The sequence below is a fragment of the Mobula hypostoma genome, chromosome 6 (genome assembly GCF_963921235.1).
Source record: "Mobula hypostoma chromosome 6, sMobHyp1.1, whole genome shotgun sequence".
In the NCBI taxonomy this organism is placed as follows: Eukaryota; Metazoa; Chordata; class Chondrichthyes; order Myliobatiformes; family Myliobatidae; genus Mobula; species Mobula hypostoma.
Genome location: NC_086102.1, coordinates 34,263,924 through 34,286,244, shown reverse-complemented (window position 1 = coordinate 34,286,244; position 22,321 = coordinate 34,263,924). Strand labels below are relative to the sequence as shown.

Below are 22,321 nucleotides of genomic sequence, written 5' to 3'. Positions count from 1 at the left end.
TAATCACTTTGAGAAATAGCTGTTGAGTTCCTTTCATACTCAATTGCCTTCATTTTTTCTTCGTTTTCAGATTTCAACCCCAAGTACCTCGTTGCCGTGCATCCCGTGGCTGAGCAGAACAATGCTGCCTTAGGGAAGAAATGCAAAGGTTTCAGGATTTTATTTCTTACTGACGTACATTCAAAGTTAAAATTGTTCTACATTCTGTATATTTTACTACACTTGCTTGAGGCTTATAGAAAATCAGATGAAAATAGCTGTCAGCTTTTAGAAATTCTAGTATCGTTCATGTCTGTGAAATGTATGCATTATGATATCAAATTAATTTTGTTCATGCCAAATTCCCTGAATATCATTGCTAATATAGAAATGAAGCAGTGAATAAAGCTCTTCGTATCAGGTTCCATCTATTTCAGACAGAGCCTTCCTTTATTTTGGCGCTCTTTGCACATTCCTTGTTAATTTACTCATCTCCATCAAGTGCCCATGAAAGATTTTACTTTCCTTCAATCAGTGGTCTTTATATTTGTGGTGTTTGAATTGCAAATGCATTCTGCCTGGAAATGGATTGCTTACCTTTCTCTGCTTTTGCTTCATATTTATGAGAACTTGTTTTCTGTTTGGGTTTCTGCGCATGAAAAAGGCTTTTGTCATTCTTTGACTGCTTGTGAGAGAAGTGATGGAACTTGCAGTTGCCTAACATCTTTCTTCTTGGGTTATATAAGGCTGCATATTATGAGCAGAGTTATTATTGGCCCTGTGAAGTTTATATGCAGCTGGAGAGCAATTAAGGTTTTGCATATTTGTATGATAACATCACAGTTACTTATTTCTGGCCTGTGGCTTTTATTAATTTTTCTCTTGGTAATAATTTGATTAAATGTAATGTGAAAATTCAAAAGGCAGTATTATTTCTGTTGGTCCTCACACAAAGTAAATTGTAAGCAGAAGAGATTCTGCTGATGCTGGAAATCCAAAGCAACGCACACAAAATTCAGGAGGAACTCAGTATCTATGGAAATGAATAGACAGTTGATAGTTTGAGCTGTGCCCCTTCACCAGGGCTGGTCAGGAAGGGAGAAAATGCCAGAATAAGAAGGTTGGGTATAGGGGAAGAGAGACAAGCTAGAAGGTGATTGATGAAGCCAGATGGGTGCGAAGGGGGTGAGGAATGAAGTAAGACACTGGGAGGTGCTAAGTGAAAAAGGCAAAAGGGCTGGAGAAGGAAGAATCTGATAAGGGAGGAGAGTGGAGTATGGGAGAAAGGGAAGGAGGAACAGCACTGGGGAGAGGGGGGTAATAGGCAGGTGAGGAGAAGAGGTAAGAGGCCAGAGATGGGAAATGAAGAAGAGGAAAGGAGGAGGGGAAAATACTGGAAGGTGAAAAAATTGATGTTCATGCCATCAGGTTGAAGGCTACCTAGAAGGAATATCACCTCCCAGCTTCTTACTTCATTCACCCCTCCCTCACCCACCTAGATTCACCTATCACCTTCTACCTTGTCCTCCTTCCTCTCCCTCTGCCTTCTTATTCTGGCATCTTCCTTCTTCCTTTCCAGTCCTGATGAAGGGTCGACTGTTTACTTGTTTCCATAGATGCTGCCTGACCTACTGAATTACTCTAGCATTTTGTGTGTGACACAGCTTATCCTGCAGTCCTTGGCTTATAATATTCCTGTTTATGGTGATCATAAACGTTTTACCTATGGAAGTGGTTTCCTGACAGGAATTAATTGCATTTTCATGTTTACATACACATTAGCATCATAAGAACATAAGAAATAGGAGCAGGAGTTGGCCATCTGGCCCGTCGAGCCTGCTCCACCATTCAATAAGATCATGGCTGATCTGTCCATGAACTCATCTCCAACTACCTGCCTTTTCCCCATAATCCTTAATTCCCTACTATGCAAAAATCTATCCAACTTTGTCTTAGATATATTTACTGAGGTAGCCTCCACTACTTCATTAGGCAGAGAATTCCACAGATTCACCACTCTCTGGGAAAAGCAGTTCCACCTCATCTCCATGCTAAATCTACTCCCCGGTTCTTGAGTCTATGCCCCTAGTTCTAGTCTCACCTACTAGTGGAAGCAACTTTCCTGCCTCTATCTTCTATCCCTTTCATAATTTTATGTGTTTCTATAAGACCTCCTCTCATTCTTCTGAATTCCAGCGAGTACAGTTCCAGATGCTCGATCTCTCCTAATAGTCTAACCCCCTCATCTCCGGAATCAACCTGGTGAACCTCCTGTGAATCACTTCCAAAGCCAGTATATCTTTCTTCGAGTAAGGAGACCAGAACTGCAATTCGTACTCCAGGTGCGGCCTCATCAGTACCCTGTACAGTTGCAGCAATTCAATCTCTCTAGCAATGAAGGCCAATATTCCATTTACCTTCTTGATAGCTTGTTGCACCTGCAAATCAACCTTTAGTGATTCATGCACAAGCACCCCCAAATTCCTCTGTACAGCAGTATGCTGCAACTTTTACCATTTAAATAATAATCTGCTCTTCCCTTTCCCCTTCCAAAGTGGATGACCTCGCATTTACCAACATTGTATTCTATCAGCCAGACCCTTGCCCACTCACTTAACCTATCTATATCTCTCTGCAGACTCTCAGTACCTTCTGCGCAATTTGCTTTCCACTCAATTTAATATAATCAGCAAACTTAGATACATTACACTCAGTCTCCTTTTCCAGATTGTTAATGTATATTGTGAACAGTTGTGGGCCAAGTACCAAACCCTGCGACACTCCGCTCACCACTGATTGCCAACCAGAGTAATGCCCATGTATCCCAACTCTCTGCTTTCTATTAGTTAACCAATCCTCTATCTATACTAATACATCACACCCAACTCTATGCATCCTTATGGATAAGTCTTTTATGTGGCACCTTATCAAACGCCTTCTAGAAATCAAAGTAAATATTGTCCATCTGTTCCCCTCTATCCACTGTGCTTGTTATATCCTCAAAGAACTCCAGTAAGTTTGTCAAACAGTACCTGCCTTTGCTGAATCCATGCTGTGTCTGCCTGATGGATCAATTTCTTTCTAGATGCCTCTCTATTTCTTCTTTAATGATAGCTTCAAGCATTTTCCCAACTACAGATGTTAAACTAACCGGCCTATAGTTACCTGCCTTTTGCCTACATCCTTTTTTTGAACCGTGGCGTGACTTATGCTGTCTTTCAATCTGTAGAGACCTGCCCAGAGTCTAGACAATTTTGGTAAATCATCACCAAAGCCTCCTTTATAACTTCTGCTGTTTCTTTCAGTACCCTAAGATGCATTCCCTCAGGACCAGGGGACTTATCCATCTTTATGCCCACAAGTTTGCTCAGCACTACCTCTTTAGTGATAACTATTATATCGAGGTTCTCACCTCCCATCGTATCCTTAGTAGGTGCACTGTAAGTTTTCTCTGTAAGATCAAAGTGGATCTGATTGTAATTTCAACACTGAATTTCTGTCAACTTGTCAAAAAATGATGTCTCTTGCTTTTCGAGTAAATATCTTCATATGTCTTTGACAAAGAGAATTCCAAAGGTGTATGGTTCTTTTGAGATACAAAATTTAATCTCATCTTTCTCTTAAATGCATGATCCTATTACATTTAAACAGTCACTACTTACTGCTGGTTTCTTCCTCAAGAGGAAACAGCTTCTACTTTGTGTTTTCTTTGTACTACATTGAGTGAAAAGAACTTGGCGCTTGGCATTTATGACAGTAGAGTCCCCAGGAAGAAGCTGAAATGCTCAACGCCTGTGGTTGAAGAAGGCTCCATGTTCTTTGGTTTTGCTTATTGTATTTTTCTAATCTGCACTATCACAGCAACTGTGGGTATTCACTGAGCCTTCTCCTCCTCCATTTGCTTGTGTAAATATCCATGAATCACTGGATTTGACAAGACTGTATCTGGTCAGCAATCAATCAATTCAAACAAATCTTACCAACTACTTAGTTTCCATTAAGCTGTTTCTTTAAGTAACTCTTAGCTGCTTCTTCGGTTCAAACTGTTTATTCTTTTATGAACGAGGAAGCCAAACTGGAACAGAGGTGCACATTAGTTTTTGTCATTCCCTGCCAGATCTAGCTGAAGTGCAAAAAAAACTGGCTATTTCCCCAAAGAGCTTACATATCCAGGATCATCCTGGAATACAGAGATAATTCCAAGCTGCATTTCATTACTACAGTCTCCTTAAACCCCTCTGATATTCTCTTCCATCCTCTTTCTGAGTTAAAGAAATAGTGGACTTCACTGTTTGTCATCTGGTGAGATGCATCTGCCACTTTCCCTTAGGGAAAGTTTCATTTTCCTTCCAAACCATGTCCCTCTAGATCCAAATTCTTATATATCAAATTACTTTCCTATCATTCCTCCTGCTCTTTCCAAACTCATCCTGCCTACCTACATGTCCCACACCTCTTTCCCTTGACTTTATTTCCATTAAATTGCTGACCACGCAGTTTTTTTTCCCTTTTCTTTATGTTGGCTGGTGTTGACAACAGTCTACTTCCATTGGAATTAGTATTCTGCCATTCAAGTCTGTCATAACCATACTTCAACACTATGGGTCCTCCATCCTTGTAGTCATCATTAAAAAATAGCCAATCATCTGTCCTTGAAAGCCCTTGCACATTTTACTGAGAACTTATTGGAATCTCTCTAATCAGATTTTTGGACCTGTCACAGTAATTAAATGCTCAGGGCACACAACATCTCGTATGATTATACAAAAGCTAATTTATGATATTTTCCAAACATACCTTGGCCCCGTTCTTTTTTCCTCATCCATACACTGATCCCAGCTCCAAACAATTTAAAGAAGCTCCATCTGCACATTGACAACACTCAGCTCTACTCCACCATAACCTTGCTTGTCATCATTGTTCAATCTGAGTTGTTAGCTGTCTGACACCTAGAACCAGATGAAAAGAAACCTCCTCCAACAGTATTGAGAAGAATAAAGCCACAAATTTAGTTCCATGCTATCTTGTCACCAACTTCAATCAGCTGACTAGCATCTGTCTGAAGCAGAGCGAAGTTGATCATACTTTTGTGTCATATGTGACCCAAAGGAGACATGGAGGTATATTTTTGAGGCTTTACAGAAATTGTTGAAATCTTCACTCTTGACATTTGTTTGCCCTCGATTCTTAAAGTCATCCACAGGTTGTTACCCTAGTCCTAATAGTCAGGGCTGTAGCTTGGCACTCTTGCATGTCTCCTAGTTAAAACAATGTTGCAGTTTTCAAATTCTCTTCCTTGTGTAGAGATCCCTTAACAATCCCATTCTCTTTAACTTCTTCAGTGCTATAGTCCTTTGAAATGTGTGCTCTATTCTAAGTTGGACCTCTTGTGTTTCTTTAAATTCATTCATTCTATAATTAGCAGCTAGGATGCTAAGGCCTGGGATTCCCTCCCTAAATGCCACTTAACTCCCTTTCCTACTTTTCAAAATGCTCCTTAAAATCTGATTGTTTAAACTCTGCTCTCCTTCCCAGGCTTGAGAATGATTTCTGTTTCACGTTACAGCCACGCATCACTTTGAGACACAAACAGATTTGTTGGGAAGGTTCATTAAGTCAGGCTCTACTTGGAAGGAGGTGCACTGAACATTTTAGGTGTGCAACCCTTAATCAGAACTGACTGTTGATTTTTTTCATGCGATTTTTTTTGTTTGTTTTTCTTTCATTTCAGATTTCCAGCATCTGCAGTTTTTTTGGGATATGTTCGTTTTAAACTTTCTGGGACATTTTTCTGTGTTAAAGCCTAATGTAAATGGAAATTATTATTGTTCTGCTCTTTTGTAATCCCATGGTATAACTTCAGTACTTCGGTTTATCATTTTCATGGAAACCGATTGTTGTTCCTTTGCCATCTCTCAGCAAACAAGAATTTGAACCTTGCTTAATAATAGAATAGTACACTGTACATACTAGATTACTAAGGGTGGGTAACTCTTTGGTCCTGGAGGTCTGTCTAATAAGAGAAAGGATGAGGTTAAAGACAGATTGAAAGGGTATCGTCAGCTATTCAATTTGTTTAGATTTTTCTATTTTAAAGCTGAATACTTTAAATATTTAACTTAAACCTTACCTTTAATGTAGCCTAAATATGTATTAATGTGCAATACTGTTGCCTCCTATTTTAGGTATTCCTGATCTTCACAAGCCACCACAGCTATCAATAGATCCTCAAACACCTACCTCGGTGCTTCTCACATGGGGATTCAATTTTAAAGATAAAGGCTATAAGGTTGGAAAGGAATGTGAAAGTGAAAGGTAATATTCCTATAAAATTGATGCTTTGAATTCATAAACCTTTTGGAAACTGCTAATCAGTTAGGCAGTCCCTTTGATCTAGATATACCGGTTATCTTTGAAGTTATTTTTTGATCAAAGAGTAGGATATGAAGCCTTCTTAAGGACAGGGCTTCTCATACATGTGACTGAGTATTTAACCATAAGCATGGGGAGGGGGTGAGCATTTGACTAAAGAGTCTGGGTACACCCCAGAAATGGTGGGGAGCATCTGATTGTTGGTCACTAGTTTAAGTACCTTGCAGAGAGCCTGCATTGGGCAGTGGATATCCTCTGGGTCAGCATTTGTAGCTCGAACGCTCATATGATCTTATGTTAAAAAAAACATCGGTAACATAATGATACATTTCCAGTTGCTGCACGGGAATATTAAATAAAAATGATCATTAAATGATACCGAGCCATGGAGAGGGGTATGATAAAAGTGACCAAAGCATTGTGCAAGTGGCTGTTTTTAAGGAACTTTTATACGAACTGAGAGTTGAATAGACGTACAGGATGCTAAATGCTGTTTATTGCTTAGACAAAGCTGCCATTGTTGGAGGGATTAAAATTAGAAATAAGGGGAAAAATAGAACTAAAATATTGCAGTTATACGGAAGGCTTGAAGGGCAGGAAGTCAATGAAAGGCTAGAGGAGGAGCTATCATGGAAGGACCTCAAATGATAAGGATTTTAAAATTGTGGCCTGTTCACTGGCTGGTACTTAGAACAATTCTGTAAAAGACTGTAGAAAACTGCAATATAAAGGTCCTCCCCAGCTTACAAGCACCCAATTTATGTACAGGCCATACACACAAGTGTTTGGTAGACCAGCAGTATGGATTTTTTGGCTGCTGCAGCCGATCTTCTGCCATGCAGGATGTCGGTTTGTGGCCGCATTCCTGATTTGTAAAATGTTCAGATTGTAAACAGCTCCCAGGAACAGAATCCTGTTATAATCCGTGGACAAACCGTAGTGTAGCTGAGGGCCACAAAACGCGTCATTTCTGTATAAATTTGTAAAATTTTTATTTAGTGATACAGCACAAAGTAAGCCCTTCCTGCCCTTCGAGCTGTGCTGCCCCAGTAAATCCCGACGTCCCAGATTTAATCCTAACCTAATCACTGGATAATTTACAATGACCAAAACTACCAATATGCCTTTGGATTGTAGGGGTATCCGGAGAAACCCACATGTTCCATGGGAAGGACATGCAGAGTCTCATTACGGAGGACGCCGGAATTGAACTCCAAACTATGACGCTGTATTAGCGTCGTGCTAACCGCTACACTGCCATGGCATCCAATCAATCTCTTACAATTAGAAGAGTGCCATTTAGTAATGCATTCCCTCTTTAAACAAAGTTATAAATGCTGTTTTCAATTTGTTGCAGAATTGTTTGATTAGTTTGGCTTGAGGGCCAAGGGAGCTGTATTTAGTGAACTGTAACTTCCATTTCTTAATATTTCTATCTTAAAGTTTATTTCAAGAATAATATTTGCAGTTGAAAGTACCTGCCAGTGTTGCACTTCCATAAAGCATGTGTGGAAACTGTGTTTCTATGAAGTCCTGAGAATATTATCCAAACAAGAGTAGGCATCTCCAAATGTTATCACTAAAAGTTGTTTCCATTGTATTGGAGAGGGTTGAATTCAGTTCTTGGGAAAATAAAATCTTGGTTGCAAGTCAGTATTTTTATAACTTTGGGCTGCTGTGCAAAAGAATATCTTAGTTTAATTTCATGTAGCTATCACATTACTAATTCAGAGACCATGAGGAAAGTTTTAAGACTAATGTATGAGATGTAGCTATTTTTACTAGGATTAAATGCTGCGGTAGATTTTCAGAACCACTCAGCTGGTACAAATCATTGACCAAATTTATATGAATAAAAAGTATAGCTACATTCTAAGAAGTAAATTACATTAACTTACCAAAATGCTGGTATCCCTTATCAGAAAATGTGTTATTTCTCTTAAAATGGTTCCCTTCCTCTATTCACAAACAAGAGAAAATCTGCAGATGCTGGAAATCAAAGCAATGCACAGAAAACGCTGGAGGAACTCAGCAGGCCAGGGAGCAACTATGCTGAAGTGTCTTGGCCCGAAACATCGACTGTATTTTTATTCATAGATGCTGCCTGGTCTGTTGAGTTCCTCCAACATTTTGTGTGTGTTTCCTCCCTCTACTGATGGTGCCCTCATCTCCTCCATTTCCTGTACATCTGCACTCACCCCATCTTCCCGCCATCATAATAGTGATAGAGTCTGTCTTGTCCTTACCTAACCATCAGCCTCCACATCCAACACAATCCTTCGCAACTTCCGCCATCCCCAAAGGGACCCTACCAGTAAACATATCTTTACCTACCCCCCCCACCTCTCCGCTTTCCACAGGGAGCGCTTCCTCCGCGATTCCCTTGCCCATTCGTTCCACTGCACTAATCTTCCTCCAGGCGTCACAAACACGGATTCAGCAGCACAGTAGATACGGCAATTGTGCTTGTGAATTTGCAGGTGTCAGCTAATTATTATTTAATGGTGATAATATTTAACTCTATACTTGTCGCCATAGTGCTTGTTGAGACTTGGACAGAGCATAGCAACGCTTTGCTGCCAAATTGCTTTTGGCCTTCCCTGAGACATTGGGCTTTCGAGTCAACTGGCTCTGAAGACTAGCAGTATTCGTTTAATGTTTAGATGTTCTTTTCAGCCGCAGTATAGGCTTTGTGTTCCTTTTGAGAGTTTTAGTTAACGGCCCTGTTTGGCCCAGCATTTATTGTTTTATTTTCCCTTTAACACTGTTTGTATTAAAATCTGTGAACTATTGACCTGCTTCGGTGTCTCTCACTCTGCACTTGGGCTGTATCCGCACCTGGTGACAGCAAGTCTCGAACAACAAGGATAGACCTGGGGGGAAGGGGGGAGGGGAGAGAGAGGGTGGGGGGGGGGAGAGAGACAGAGAGAGAGAGAAATCCCCAACCCCACCCCCCTTGGCCATAAGATTCATTGGTCAGGTAGGAGACAAGCTACAGGCAATGGAATCTGTTCTCAGTGAAGTTACGGAGGCAATGAGGCAGATAACTTCATGCCGACAAGCCCAGTCTCACTTGGAGGAACAGGTATCATCCCCAGCCGCAACTGTTCAACAGCTCACCACAGGCAATCGGACTCGGGTGTCTGCGATTTCCGCACACACGGCCACTGTCCTTGAACTTACTGTGAACAGCCAGCATCAGTTGACAGCTATTAACGTTCTCGCCAGCTCAATTCAGCAGCTTCAGGCCGCCTCAGTCCCACTCCCAGCATCTCGCAGGTCCTCCTTTCCTGCTGCCTCGACAATCTCTGCTACTAATGCTCCCGCGCCCGGACCAGATCCAACTCCTGTGGCCATACAGGAACCGAGTATTCCACCACCAGGCGGATATTCTGGTGATCCCGATGGTTGCAGGAATTTTATTACTCAATGCGAGCTGACATTCCAAGCCCAGCCTGGTCGTTTTGGTGATGATGCGCGAAGATTGGCATACATGGTCAATCTTCTTGACGGACCTCCACTCAGCCTGTTCAACGCTTTACGGGAGCAAGGATACCCCGCAGCCCAGTCATTCTGACATTCTGTGATGGAGCTAAGGAGGGTTTTTGTTTTTCCAGTATGGGGTCAGGAGGCTGCCTGCTGACTCTTGGGCCTGCGCCAAGGCAGGGGAATGGTGAGAGACTGTACAGTCAAATTCTGTACCCTTGCAGTAGAGACGGTATGGAATGAGTGATCTCTCATCACTGCCTTCCAGCATGGACTGAATGCAGGGGTTCAGCTTGAGCTCGCTGTCCAGGATGAGCAGGATGGTCTGGATGACCCGATTAATCTGGCTGTCAAGGAGGACATGGAGGAATGGCGACGCCGGCTGGAGGGGGCAGAGCATCCGTTCATGGTCTGGACAGATCACAAGAACCTCTCCTATATTCAGGATGCTAAGAGACTCAACTCTTGTCAAGCCTGGCGGGCTCTCTTCTTCACACGGTTCAATTTCATCCTCATTTATTGTCCCAGCAGCAAGAATACAAAGGCCGATGCTCGCTCCCGGCAGTTCGACGGATCTGAGGACAATGCCAATCCAGAGCCCATTCTTCCTCGCTCGTGTATTGCTGCTCCGGTGATCTGGGGAATAGAGGCAGAGGTGAGGGCGGCCCAACAATCAGATGCAGGCCCGGATGGGGGACCTCCCAACTGGCTGTTTGTCCCTGCTACGGTATGTTCCAAGTGTTGGAATGGGGTCACTCCTCCCTTCTAGCTGGATATCCAGGAATTCAATGGACTCGGGAATTTATGAAGAGACAATTTTGGTGACCATCTGTGTCCCAGGATTTCTACGACTTTGTATCGGCCTGTCCCACCTGCGCTCGGAACAAGACATCACGCCAGCATCCTGCAGGTCTGTTATGTCCACTGCCTGTGCCCCACCGTCCCTGGTCCCACCTCTCAATAGATTTCATCACTGGTCTGCCCCGTCTAATGGAAACACTACCATTTTGGTCGTTGTGGATCAATTTTCCAAGGCTGCCCACTTCATTGCCCTCCCCAAGCTCTCATCGGCTCGTGAGACTACCACACTCAGGGTTCAACATGTGTTCAGGTTCCATGGCTTTACTCAAGACAGTGTCTGATCGTGGACCACAGTTTACTTCCAGCTTTTAGAAGGCTTTCTGCTCTCTTGTAGGAGGCACGACCAGACTCTCATCTGGCTTCCACCCCCAATCTAATGGCCGGACTGAGAGAGTGAACCAGGAGTTGGAGACAACCCTGCGCTGTCTTGCCTCTTCCAACCCCACGTCCTGGAGCTCCTAATTGGTTTGGGCAGAGATCGCCCACAATAATCTCCTGTCTTTCTCCACCTGTATGTCTCCCTTTGAATGCCAGAAGGGACTCCAGCCCCTGCTCTTCCCTGAGCAGCTGATCCAGCGCTACAAGCACACCTGGAGTCGAGCTAGGGCTTCTCTGCTGCGTGCCCAGAAACAGCATTCCCGGCAGGCTGATCAGTGTCGTTGACAGGTAAGGCCATTCAAGCCAGGAGAGGAGGTCTGGTTGGCATCAAGGGACCTTCCCCTGAAAGTCGAGAACCGGAAATTGGCACCGCGCTACGTGAGACCACTTGTAGTGGAAAAGGCTGTCAACAAGGTGTCCTATAGATTTGTGTCTACCAGCATCACTGAAGATCTACCCAGTATTCCATGTTTCCCAGTTCAAGTTGGTTACTACCTCTCCCCGGCCCCAGTCACCCCAACTCCCCCTCCTCCCTGCCTGGTAGATGGTTCCCTTGTCTATACTGTGCGGCACCTCCTGGCATCTCGCTGGGTACATGGTACAGTCCAGTACCTTGTGGACTGGGAAGGGTAAGGCCCAGAAGAACGTACTTGGATCCCAGCGAAGGACATCTTGGACAAGTCGCTGATCCGGGACTTCCAGTGGACACAGGTCTGTGGCGCCTCAGGGGCTGCGCCTAGAGAGGGGGCCCTGTCACAACCACGGATTCGGCAGTGCAGTAGATACAGCAATTACGCTTGTGATTTTGCACGTGTCAGCTAATTATTATTTAATGGTGATAGTAGTTAACTCCTTTCTTGTCGTCATAGTGCTTGTCGAGACTTGGACAGAGCATAATAACGCTTCGCTGCTGTTTTGCTTTTGGCCTTCCCTGAGACATTGGACTTCCAAGTCAACTGACTCTGAAGACTAGCGGTATTCGTTTAACATTCAGATGTTCTTTTCAGCCGCAGTGTAGGCTTCGTGTTCCTTTTGAGAGTTTAGTTAACGGCCCTGTTTGACCCAGCATTTATTATTTTATTTTCCTTTTAACACTGTTCGCATTAAAGTCTGTGAACTATCGACCTGCTTCAGTGTCTCTCACTCCGCACTTGGGCCATATCTGAACCTGGCAACACCAGGCACTTCTCCCTGCAAGCGGCCAAAGTGCCACACTTGCCCATTCACCTCCTCCCTCGCCTCCGTTCAGGGCCCCAAGCAGTCCTTCCCGGTGAGGCAACACTTCACCTGCAGATCTTCTGGGGTCATCTATTGTGTCAGGTGCTCCTGATGTGGCCTCTAATTCATGAGACCTGTCATAAATTGGGGGACCACTTTCTTGAGCACCTCTGTACCATCCAGCACGAGCAGGGCTTCCCAGTGGCCAAACACTTTAATTCCAATTCTCATTCCTGTTCTGATGTGTTGATCCATGGTCTCCTCTTGTGCCAAGATGAGGCCACCCTCAGGATGGAGAAGCAGAACTTCATATTCCGCCTGGGTACCTTCCAATCTGATGGTATGAGTATCAATTTCTCCTTCCAGTGAACAAAATCCACCCCCCCACCCCTCTATTCCCTACTCTGTGCTTTTACTTCTTCTCACCTGTCTATTATTTCCTTCTGGGTCCCTTCTTTCCCTTTCTCCTAATGTCCACTTTCCTCTCCTATCAGATTCCTTCTTCTCCAGCCCTTGACCTTTCCCACTTACCTGGCTTCACCTATCACCTTCTGTGTAGTGTATGTCCTCTCCCCACTTCCCCCTCAGTCATGGAGAAGGGTCTCAGCCCGAAACGTCAATCGTTTATCTTTTCTGTAAATGCTGCCTGACCTGCAGAGTTCCTCCAGCAGTTTGTGTGTGTTTCTTAAAATGGTTGTTAATTAATTTGTTACTTGATTTAATGACAATATCAGTATACACTCAGTGGCCTCTTTATTAGGTATACCTGTACACCTGCTCGTTAATGCAAATATCTAATCAGCCAATCATGAGGCAGTAACTCAGTGCATAAAAGCATACAGACATGGTCAAGAGGCTCAGTTGTTGTTCAGACCAAACATCAGAATGGACACAAAATGTCATCTAAGTGACTTTGACTGTGGAATGATTGTTGGTGCCAGATGGGGTGGTTTGAGTATCTCAGAAACTGCTGACATCCTGGGATTTTCATGCACAACATTCTCTAGAATTTACAGAGAACTGTTTTTTTTTCACACTAGTTCTGTGGGTGAAAATGTCTTGTTAATGAGAGAGGTCAGAGGAGAATGACCAGACTGGTTCAAGCCAACATGAAGGTGACACTAACTCAAAATAACCACAAGTTACAACAGTGGTGTGCAGAAGAGCACCTCTGAATGCACAACACATCAAACCTTGAAGTGGATGGGCAACAGCAGCAGCAGATCACAAATATACACTTAGTGGCCACTTCAGTAGGTACAGGAATGGCCACTGAGTGTGGATCTAACATTAAATTGGCACAAGATTATAATGATTACTTGGGGACTGAAGTTGCTGCTGAACATCTTTCTGGGCCCTTAAGAGAAAAGCAATAGTGCAACTGGTAAGACTCACTGTTCGGGCCAAATTTACACTCATTGAAAGGACAATTTTTATGGGTTTTGTCCAGTTGCCAGCAGACCATGCATTATGGCTGTTTGGCTAACTTAAGTTCATCCTTATAGAACTCATAAGTCACTAAACAAAAATTTGATATGTGAAATAAAATTTGCCATCTCATTATTGATGTGAAAAAAGAAAATAAACAAAAAATTTATGTTTTTTTTCGGCTCCTGATGATTGTAGAGATGACAAGCTTCAATTTAAGGAAAAATGTGACACGGACTATTTTCTGGGAATAAAACCCTTAACAGTGGGATCACCTATGATGTATAGATTGCCTAGCAACGAGAGAGACTGGTCCAAAAGATAAGAGCTCATGAGAACCAGGGCACTTGACAAAATTGCTTTCAAAATTGGCATGGCAATAGAAATTTAAGAAATATCCTGGTGATCACTTGAAATGCCATGGCATGGAAGGCTCAAAAAACAGTGATGGGAAATGAGATTAGTATAGATAGCTATCTGATGGTTGGTCAAAGAGACTATTTGTATTATACTGTACTGTATTTCTCCATGAGTATGTTGAGTGTGGAGCTACCTAAAGGCAGCATCAGGCCTTGGGCCATCTACTCTTAAAATACGGTTTGGGAGTATCTAGAAGAAATAACAGATGTAACTAAGGCAGGATTGTTTAAAATTCACATTATTGTGTTCTCTGTTAACAGTATGGATTGAGATTACTTAAATTCAAATAGGGGTCAAGTAATTGTTCATTCAATCTTCCATAACCATGGACCATCCTTATTTGGCATTCACATCAGTAAATGGATTCACATCAGCTGCAAGATAAATTAGAGTCATACAGCATGGTTATGAGCCTTTTCATCACTCTGTCTACACTGATCACCAAGCTAACATATTGCTTAATTTGTCTTTATATTGAAAGTTTTCAGAGACATTATGGATTTTTTTCTCCTTGTGTTACATTGCCATTAAAAGCAGCAGAACACTCTGGCAATATATTTCTTCGCCTGTGAACCTCCTAATAGAACCATATAACACTATAGCACAAACAGGCCATTTGGCCCTTCTAGTCTGTGCCAAAACATTATTCTGCTAGTCCCCTTGACCTGCATCCAGTCCATAACCCTGCAGACCTCTCCCATCCATGTACCTATCTAATTTATTCTTAAAACTTAAGAGTGAGCCCGCAATTACCACGTCAAATGGCAGCTCGTTCCACAGTCTCACCACTCTCTGAGTGAAGAAGTTCCCCCTAATGTTCCCCCAAACCTTTCCCCTTTCACCCTAAAGCCATGTCCTCTCGTATTTATCTCTCCTAATCTAATTGGAAAGAGCCTATTCACATTTACTCTGTCTATACCCCTCATAATTTTGTAAACCTCTATCAAATCTCCCCTCATTCTTCTACGCTCCAAGGAATAAAGTCCTAATCTGTTCAATCTTTCCCTGTAACTCAACTCCTGAAGACCCGGCAACATCCTAGTAAATCTTCTCTGCACTCTTTCAATCTTACTGATATCCTTCCTATAGTTAGGTGACCAGAACTGTACACATACTCCAAATTTGGCCTCACCAATGTCTTATACAACCTCCCCATAACATCCCAAATTCTATACTCAATACTTTGATTTATGAATGCCAGGATGCCAAAAGCCTTCTTTACAACCCTGTCTACCTGTGATGCCACTTTCAGGGAATTATGTATCTGAACTCCCAGATCTCTTTGTTCCTCTGCACTCCTCAGTGCCCTACTATTTACTGTGTATGTCCTACCTTGATTTGTCCTTCCAAAATGCAACACCTCACACTTGTCTGCATTAAATTCCATCTGCCATTTTCTGGCCCATTTTTCCAGTTGGTCCAGATCCCTTTGCAAGCTTTGAAAGCCTTCCTCGCTGTCTACAACGCCTCCAATCTTAGTGTCATCAGCAAACTTGCTGATCTAATTTACCACATTATTATCTAGATCATTGATATAGACAACAAACAACAATGGTCCCAGCACAGATCCTTGAGGCACACCACTAGTAACAGACCTCCAATCCTAAGGGCTTGAATTCTGGATAAAGTGGAAAGCAAGTTGCAGTTGGAGATCAAATACAAGGAGGTGAACTCCTTAGAATCTTTTCCCTTCCAATGAATTCATTAGACACTGCTAATCTAGAACAGCGGTCCCCAACCACCAGGCCACGGACCGGTACTGGGCCGCAGAGCATGTGCTACCGGGCCGCGAGGGAACGATATGAGTCAGCTGCACCTTTCCTCATTCCCTGTCACACACTGTTGAACTTGAACATCGGGTTGCCAACTGTCCCGTATTTGCCGGGACTTCCCGTATATTGGGCTAAATTGGTTTGTCCCGTATTTCCCCCACTAAGGTAGAGCGTTCCTATGAAACCTCTCGTGCCGAAATGGTGTGAAGTGATGAAGCAATTACCATTAATTTATATGGGAAAAATTTTTGAGCGTTCCCAGACCCAAAATAAACCTAACAAATCATAACAAATTACACATAAAACTGAAAATAAATAACACTAACATATAGTAAAAGCAGGAATATGATAAATACACAGCCGATATAAAGTAGAAATAATGTATGTACAGTGTAGCCGGGAAGATGAAGGCAAAACCGATTTGTGGGGGGGGGGGCACGTACACGCATGCGCACACCACACACACACGTCACGTATGCGCACACAGGTGCCCACGCAAGGCTTCATGGTCATGGTAGTCTCTCCTGGGGTAAAGTGTCCCAGGATTTGACTGCTACGTTTGTCCCTTATTTGGGAGTGAGAAAGTTGGCAACCCTTAACCGTAAAAGACATGTTGAGGTGAGTTTAACCCTACTTGAACACCGCTCCCCACACCGGTCAGCCGGTCCGCAAGAATATTGTCAATATTAAACCAGTCTGCGGTGATAACAAGATTGGGGACCCCTGATTCAGAAAATCTGAGTAAAATGGGAAAGAATGTTGCATTCCTCCAGGCGTACTCTCATAGACACAAGGCATTCCACAGCTGCTGAAAATCCCAGAGTAACACACGCAGAATGCTGGAGGAACTCAGCAGGCCTGGCAGCATCTATGCAGAGGAATAAAGAGTTGATGTTTTGGGCTGAGGCTGCCACTAGGCAATAGAATTGTCTCATCACTTCCAGCCAGATCAGCTAAATCATGTAAATGTGAGGGTGTTTGAGGGCATAAATATGAGTACCAGAAGAAGGCACTGCAGTGATATATCCATTGTGACTGAAATAGGAAAGAAGAAAGGTAACAGAGAATTTTCTTGTTAAAATAATATAATGTGTGGTTCTGAAGAAAGTAAAAAAGAAGTGAATGATTGTTTTTAACTTAACAGTCCTGGTGAGGTCACTAAATTCCTGCTGCATACTGTTAACACTTGGGCATAGAGCTAATTTCAATGGCCTGCTCATAATCTGCTCTAGTGCTGTTGATTAATTTGTCTGGGTGCTGGTCGTCAATCAGCAAGTAAAAAGACCACTTTCCATTTGCACATTTACTACAAAACGGCATCGGGGGTCTGAGCAGATTACAACTGCCTCCCTTCAGAATCTTACTTCCTACTACTCACAGCTGGAAAGTGCATCTCCTCTTTCATGAGCTTGTAGAATCATGGAAATTTACAATACAGGAGGAGGCCATTTCCTTGGTATGTTAATGCTGGGTTTTACAAGGAGTTTAAATATTGACTACCCTGCTTGTTGCCTTCACTCTAAAAGTGAACTTTCCATGATTAATATTGACAGTTTATCAATTCAACTTAAGTAGAGCTTGGTGAACGTGTGCGTTTCCTCCGGATGCTCCAGTTTCCTCCCACAGTTGAAAGACCAACCAGTTGTTAGGTTAATTGGTCATTGTAAATTGTCCTGTGATTAGGCTCGGGTTAAATTGGGGGGGGGGTCGCTGGGCGGTGGGGCTCAAAGGGTCAGAAGGGCCTATTCCATGCTGTATCTCAATAAAATAAATAAATAAAGTGAACAGCACAGCTCAGGAACAGGGCCTTCAACCTGCAATATCTCTGTGGAACATGATGCAGAACTGAACTGATTCTTTTCTGCTGGTAAATCATCCCATATCCTCCCATCCCTGCATTTTCAGTTGCCTTATAAAGACCACTAAAGTATTTGCTTCCGCTACTCCCCTTGCCTGCCTGTTCGAGGCACCTGTCACCCTTTGAGTAATAAAGCTTGTTCTGTATATCACCTTTAAACTTTGCCCATTCACTTCTCATCTTAAGTGCACATTCTCCTGCAATTAATATTTATACCCTAGGAAAACAATTCTACTGTCTATGCCTCTCAATCTTATTAACTGCTGTCAAGTCCAATTAAGGTTTTGGGTGGCACAGTAGCATGGCGGTTATCACCAGTGACGCAGGTTCGATTCCATCGCTGTCTGTAAGGAGCTTGGATGTTCTGCCTATGACCACATGGGCTTCCTCCAGGTTTCTCCAGTTTCTTCCCACATTCCAAAGACACACGGGTTAGTAGGCTAATTAGTCACATGGGTGTAATTGGGCATTGTGGGCTCGTTGAGCTGAAAGGGCCTGGTCCCATGCTGTATCTCTAAATAATCAAATACAAAGAAATAAAATAAAATCAATTAAATTATGACATTGAAATGAAGAAAAACATTAGACATTTGAAATAATAGAAATTATAACTTTCAACTTTCCATAGAACCATAGAAATTACAGCACAGAAACAGGCCTTTTGGCCCTTCTTGGCTGTGCCGAACCATTTTCTGCCTAGTCCCACTGACCTGCACATGGACCATATCCCTCCATACACCTCCCATCCATGTATCTGTCCAATTTATTTTTAAATGTTAAAAAAGAACCCGCATTTACCACCTCGTCTGGCAGCTCATTCCATACTCCCACCACTCGCTGTGTGAAGAAGCCCCCCCAATGTTCATTTTAACAGCACTATCTACAATAAGGTATTTTAAAAATACATACAAGCATAAAAGGTAGCCAGGAAGAAGCTCAAGAAGGGATTTAGGAGATGTAAACGAGGACATCAGATGTGTAGGACTAAGGAAAACCCCAAGGCATTCTACATGTACACCAAGAACAGGAGGATGGCTAGAGTGAGGGTAGGACCAATTAGTGATAAAAGAGGTAACATGTGCCTGCAGTCAGATGAGGTAGGGAAGGTCCTTAACCAATACTTAGCTTCAGGATTCACCAGGGAGAGGGACCTTGATGTAAACAGGCTACCATGATGGAACATATTGATGTTAAGAGAGGATGTGTTGGAACCTTTGGAAAAAGATTAGGATAGTTAAGTCCCCAGGGTTGGATGGAGTATACCCCACGTTAGTAAAGGAAGTGAAAGAAGGGATTGCTGTGTCTTTATCAATAACCTGGCCACAGGAGTAGTAACTAAAGATTGGAGAGTGACAAATGCTATTCCTTTGTTCAACAAAGTTCATCGGGATAATCCTGGGAATTATAGACCAATGAATCTTGCATCAGTGGTGGGCAGACTATTGGAGAGGATTCTTAGTAACCTAGTTTGTAAACATTTGGAGGGGCATTGTATGATTAGGAGTAGTCAGTATAGATTTGTGTGGGATAGGTTGTGCCTTACAAACCCGACGGAGTCTGTGTTGCCCTTAAGGCATTTATTTGACTTTGTTGGGTCTACGTTTTAAATGATTTGTTTGTAACTATTTTCTAGTTAAAGTTAAAGGTTTATAATTAAGTTACAGTATAACAAAGGTAAATCCATTGCCTATGGTACATCGCGGCATGCGATGACGTCACCTGCGATGTTGCCGCGTCTTGTGTGTAACTTCCGGTTCGGAGAAGGTGAGAAGGTGGGTGCCATGCGTGCGGCATGATCGTGAAGAGATCCGTGTCCGCCCACAAAGAAACATTATAGAAGCAACGCCGTAAGTTCATAGGAATGTATTTGAATTAAAAATATTAACGCGGTTTCTGTTAAGGAAGCGGCGGTTGGGGCGGCGCGTGTGCCGGCTTTTCAATTTCAAACGCGGGGTGGCCTTGTGCCTGATGGCGGTTTGACGCGACCCCCTCGCCCGCTACTCGGGGCGGCTGGAGACACTCGCTAAAAGGAGAGAGCGCACCTGGTTTCCACAAGGAAACAGACCCTGTATATGTTTGTATTTTTTTATCAACAGTTTTCACCATATGATGTTAATGCAGAAGAGTGAACAGTAAATGGTTAACCTTACAACGTCTCTGTCTTCATTAGCTCCTGTTTAACTTGGTGTTTAGTCAGAGTTTCAACGCACTGCACGAGAACACTACAGTGAAAAGGCAAAACCATTCGGTGTTTCGACAAGTGGTATGATGGCTTCGCGATCAAGCATCAAGTCGCTTACACTCAGCGCCAAGAGCAGTAGGACGATGACAAGTGTGGCTGCCCTCGCAAGAGCTAAAGCAGAGCCACTAAGGTGTGAGCGTCGTATGCTAACCAAGAAGCAAAACTGAAGGAAAAGGCTGCCAGAGAAGCGGAAAACCAGTTGGAAAAGGCAAGGATAGATACAGAGTTGGAAGTGCTGACGCTACAACGAGAAGCTGATGCGGCCGCAGTGGGAGCACAAGTGTTGGAAAATGCTGAAGAAATGCACATTCTAGAAAAAACAGGAAAATCTATGTCAGAAAGGGCCAAATTGGAACGCATCATCAAATATGTCCAATCTCAAATTGACCTGCAGATTCATTCTCCCTGTCCATACTTGCCTGTTGCATCGCGTCCACATGGGGAAGACAACTCACAATTGCAACCTTGCCACAAATTCAAGTACGAAAGGGCTGACTACGAATACTTCCCGACACCAAACTTACCAGATCCGGCGAGATCAGAGGCAAAGGCTGAAGTCAGAACATCGAATCCCATCATGAACGTACACACTCAGTCATATGTTCCCCAACATATTCCCCCAGCTAGCACGCCACCTGCAGCAGAACCCTTGGCATAGTATTTAGCGCGATGACACCTAGTCAGTTCAGGACTGTACCAGTTTGACGATAAGCCTGAAAATTACCGTGCGTGGTACTCCTCATTCACCAGTGCCACCGGCGGAGTCCAGCTCACAGCAACCCAAGAGTTGGACCTTATGACTAAATGGCTGTGAAAGGAATCAAGTGAACAGATGAAACACATACGCTCAGTGTACGTCAACAACCCCAAGCTAGCCTTACACAAAGCATGGGAGAGACTTCGGGACTGCTATGCGGCCCCTGAAATTATTGAGAGGGCGCTATTTGAACGGTTGGACAATTTTCCTTGGGTGTCAGCCAAGGACCACACTAAATTACGAGAACTCGGAGATTTACTCATGGAGATTCAAGGTGCTAAAGAAGACAGCTATTTAACTGGCCTGTCGTATCTGGATACCTCACACGGAGCTGGACCAATTGTGGCCAAGCTTCCATCTGGGCTGCAGGAAAGATGGGTGTCTATTGGCTCAGAGTACAAGGAAGAGAATGGTGGTCGATTCCCTCCCTTTGAGTATTTTAGTAGATTTGTGTGCAAGGAGGCGAAGAGGCGAAATGACCCTAGCTCCATGAATCAAGGCAGCACCACAACTCACACCAGCCCAGTCAAACCCACTTGGAACAATTTTGTCATCAATAAACCAGTCTCAGTGCATAAAACGGAAGTCTCCACAATCAACGATGACCTTAGCAAGAATTGTCCATTGCACATCAAACCCCACCCCCTCAAAAATTGCAGAATGTTTTGAAACAAGCCCTTTGATGAAAGAAGGGCCCTTCTCAAGGAAAAAAGAATATGTTTTAAGTGCTGTTCCTCTACTTCCCACCTCACTAAAGAGTGTACATTCCCCGTAAAGTGCTTAGAATGTAACGGCACTAATCATGATGGAGCCATGCATCCCGGCCCATCACCGCAAACTGCCAAGGCTCCTCCGCTCCCACAAGAGGATGGCGGGGAGGGAGAGCATTACTCTGATACAACTGTTGTCAGCTCAAGCTGCACAGAAGTTTGCAGTCCAGGTCAGTCGAGCCGTTCGTGTTCAAAGATCTGCCTCACTAAGGTATACCCTAAGGGAGCCAAAGACAAGGTCATCAAAGCCTATGTAATTCTGGACGACCAGAGCAACCGTTCACTAGTGAGACCAGAGTTCTTCGAGTTGTTCAGCGTAAAGGGTAATCCATTCCCATACTACTTCAGAACTTGCTCTGGCATTGCAGAAACATATGGCAGGAAGGCAGAAGGCTTCCAGCTTGAGTCGCTGGATGGCAAAGTCGTCATCAGTCTCCCTCCACTCTTAGAGTGCAATGAGATCTTAAATAACCGATCCGAGATTCCGACGCCAAGCGCAGTGCTACACCAGCCCCATCTCCACCACATTGCCAAGCATATCCCAGAACTGGATCCGGAAGCAGGAATACTCCTGCTACTCGGAAGGGACGTTCTTAGGGTGCACAAAGTCAGGCAGCAGGTTAATGGACCACACAACGCCCCCTTGGCCCACCGTCTGGATCTGGGCTGGGTGGTGATAAGAGAGGTGTGCCCTGGCAATCTACACAAACCAACAGTTAACGCACTCAAGACTAACGTGCTAGAGAGTAGCCGCCATTCAATTTCTCAGCCCTCCACAAG

The 22,321-nt window shown here is 43.6% G+C and overlaps 1 protein-coding gene across 2 annotated transcripts in view; it reads left to right on the top strand.

Annotated features, from left to right (window-relative positions):
- The window catches only part of LOC134347920 (target of Nesh-SH3), a 347,223-nt gene that overhangs the window by 67,856 nt on the left and 257,046 nt on the right, over positions 1-22,321 (top strand). For both annotated transcript variants that reach the window (XM_063050550.1, XM_063050549.1), the window contains exons 3-4: positions 71-148; positions 6,165-6,294. In XM_063050550.1, the coding sequence (XP_062906620.1) occupies positions 71-148; positions 6,165-6,294 (208 nt within the window). The remainder of the gene's footprint in view (positions 1-70; positions 149-6,164; positions 6,295-22,321) is intronic.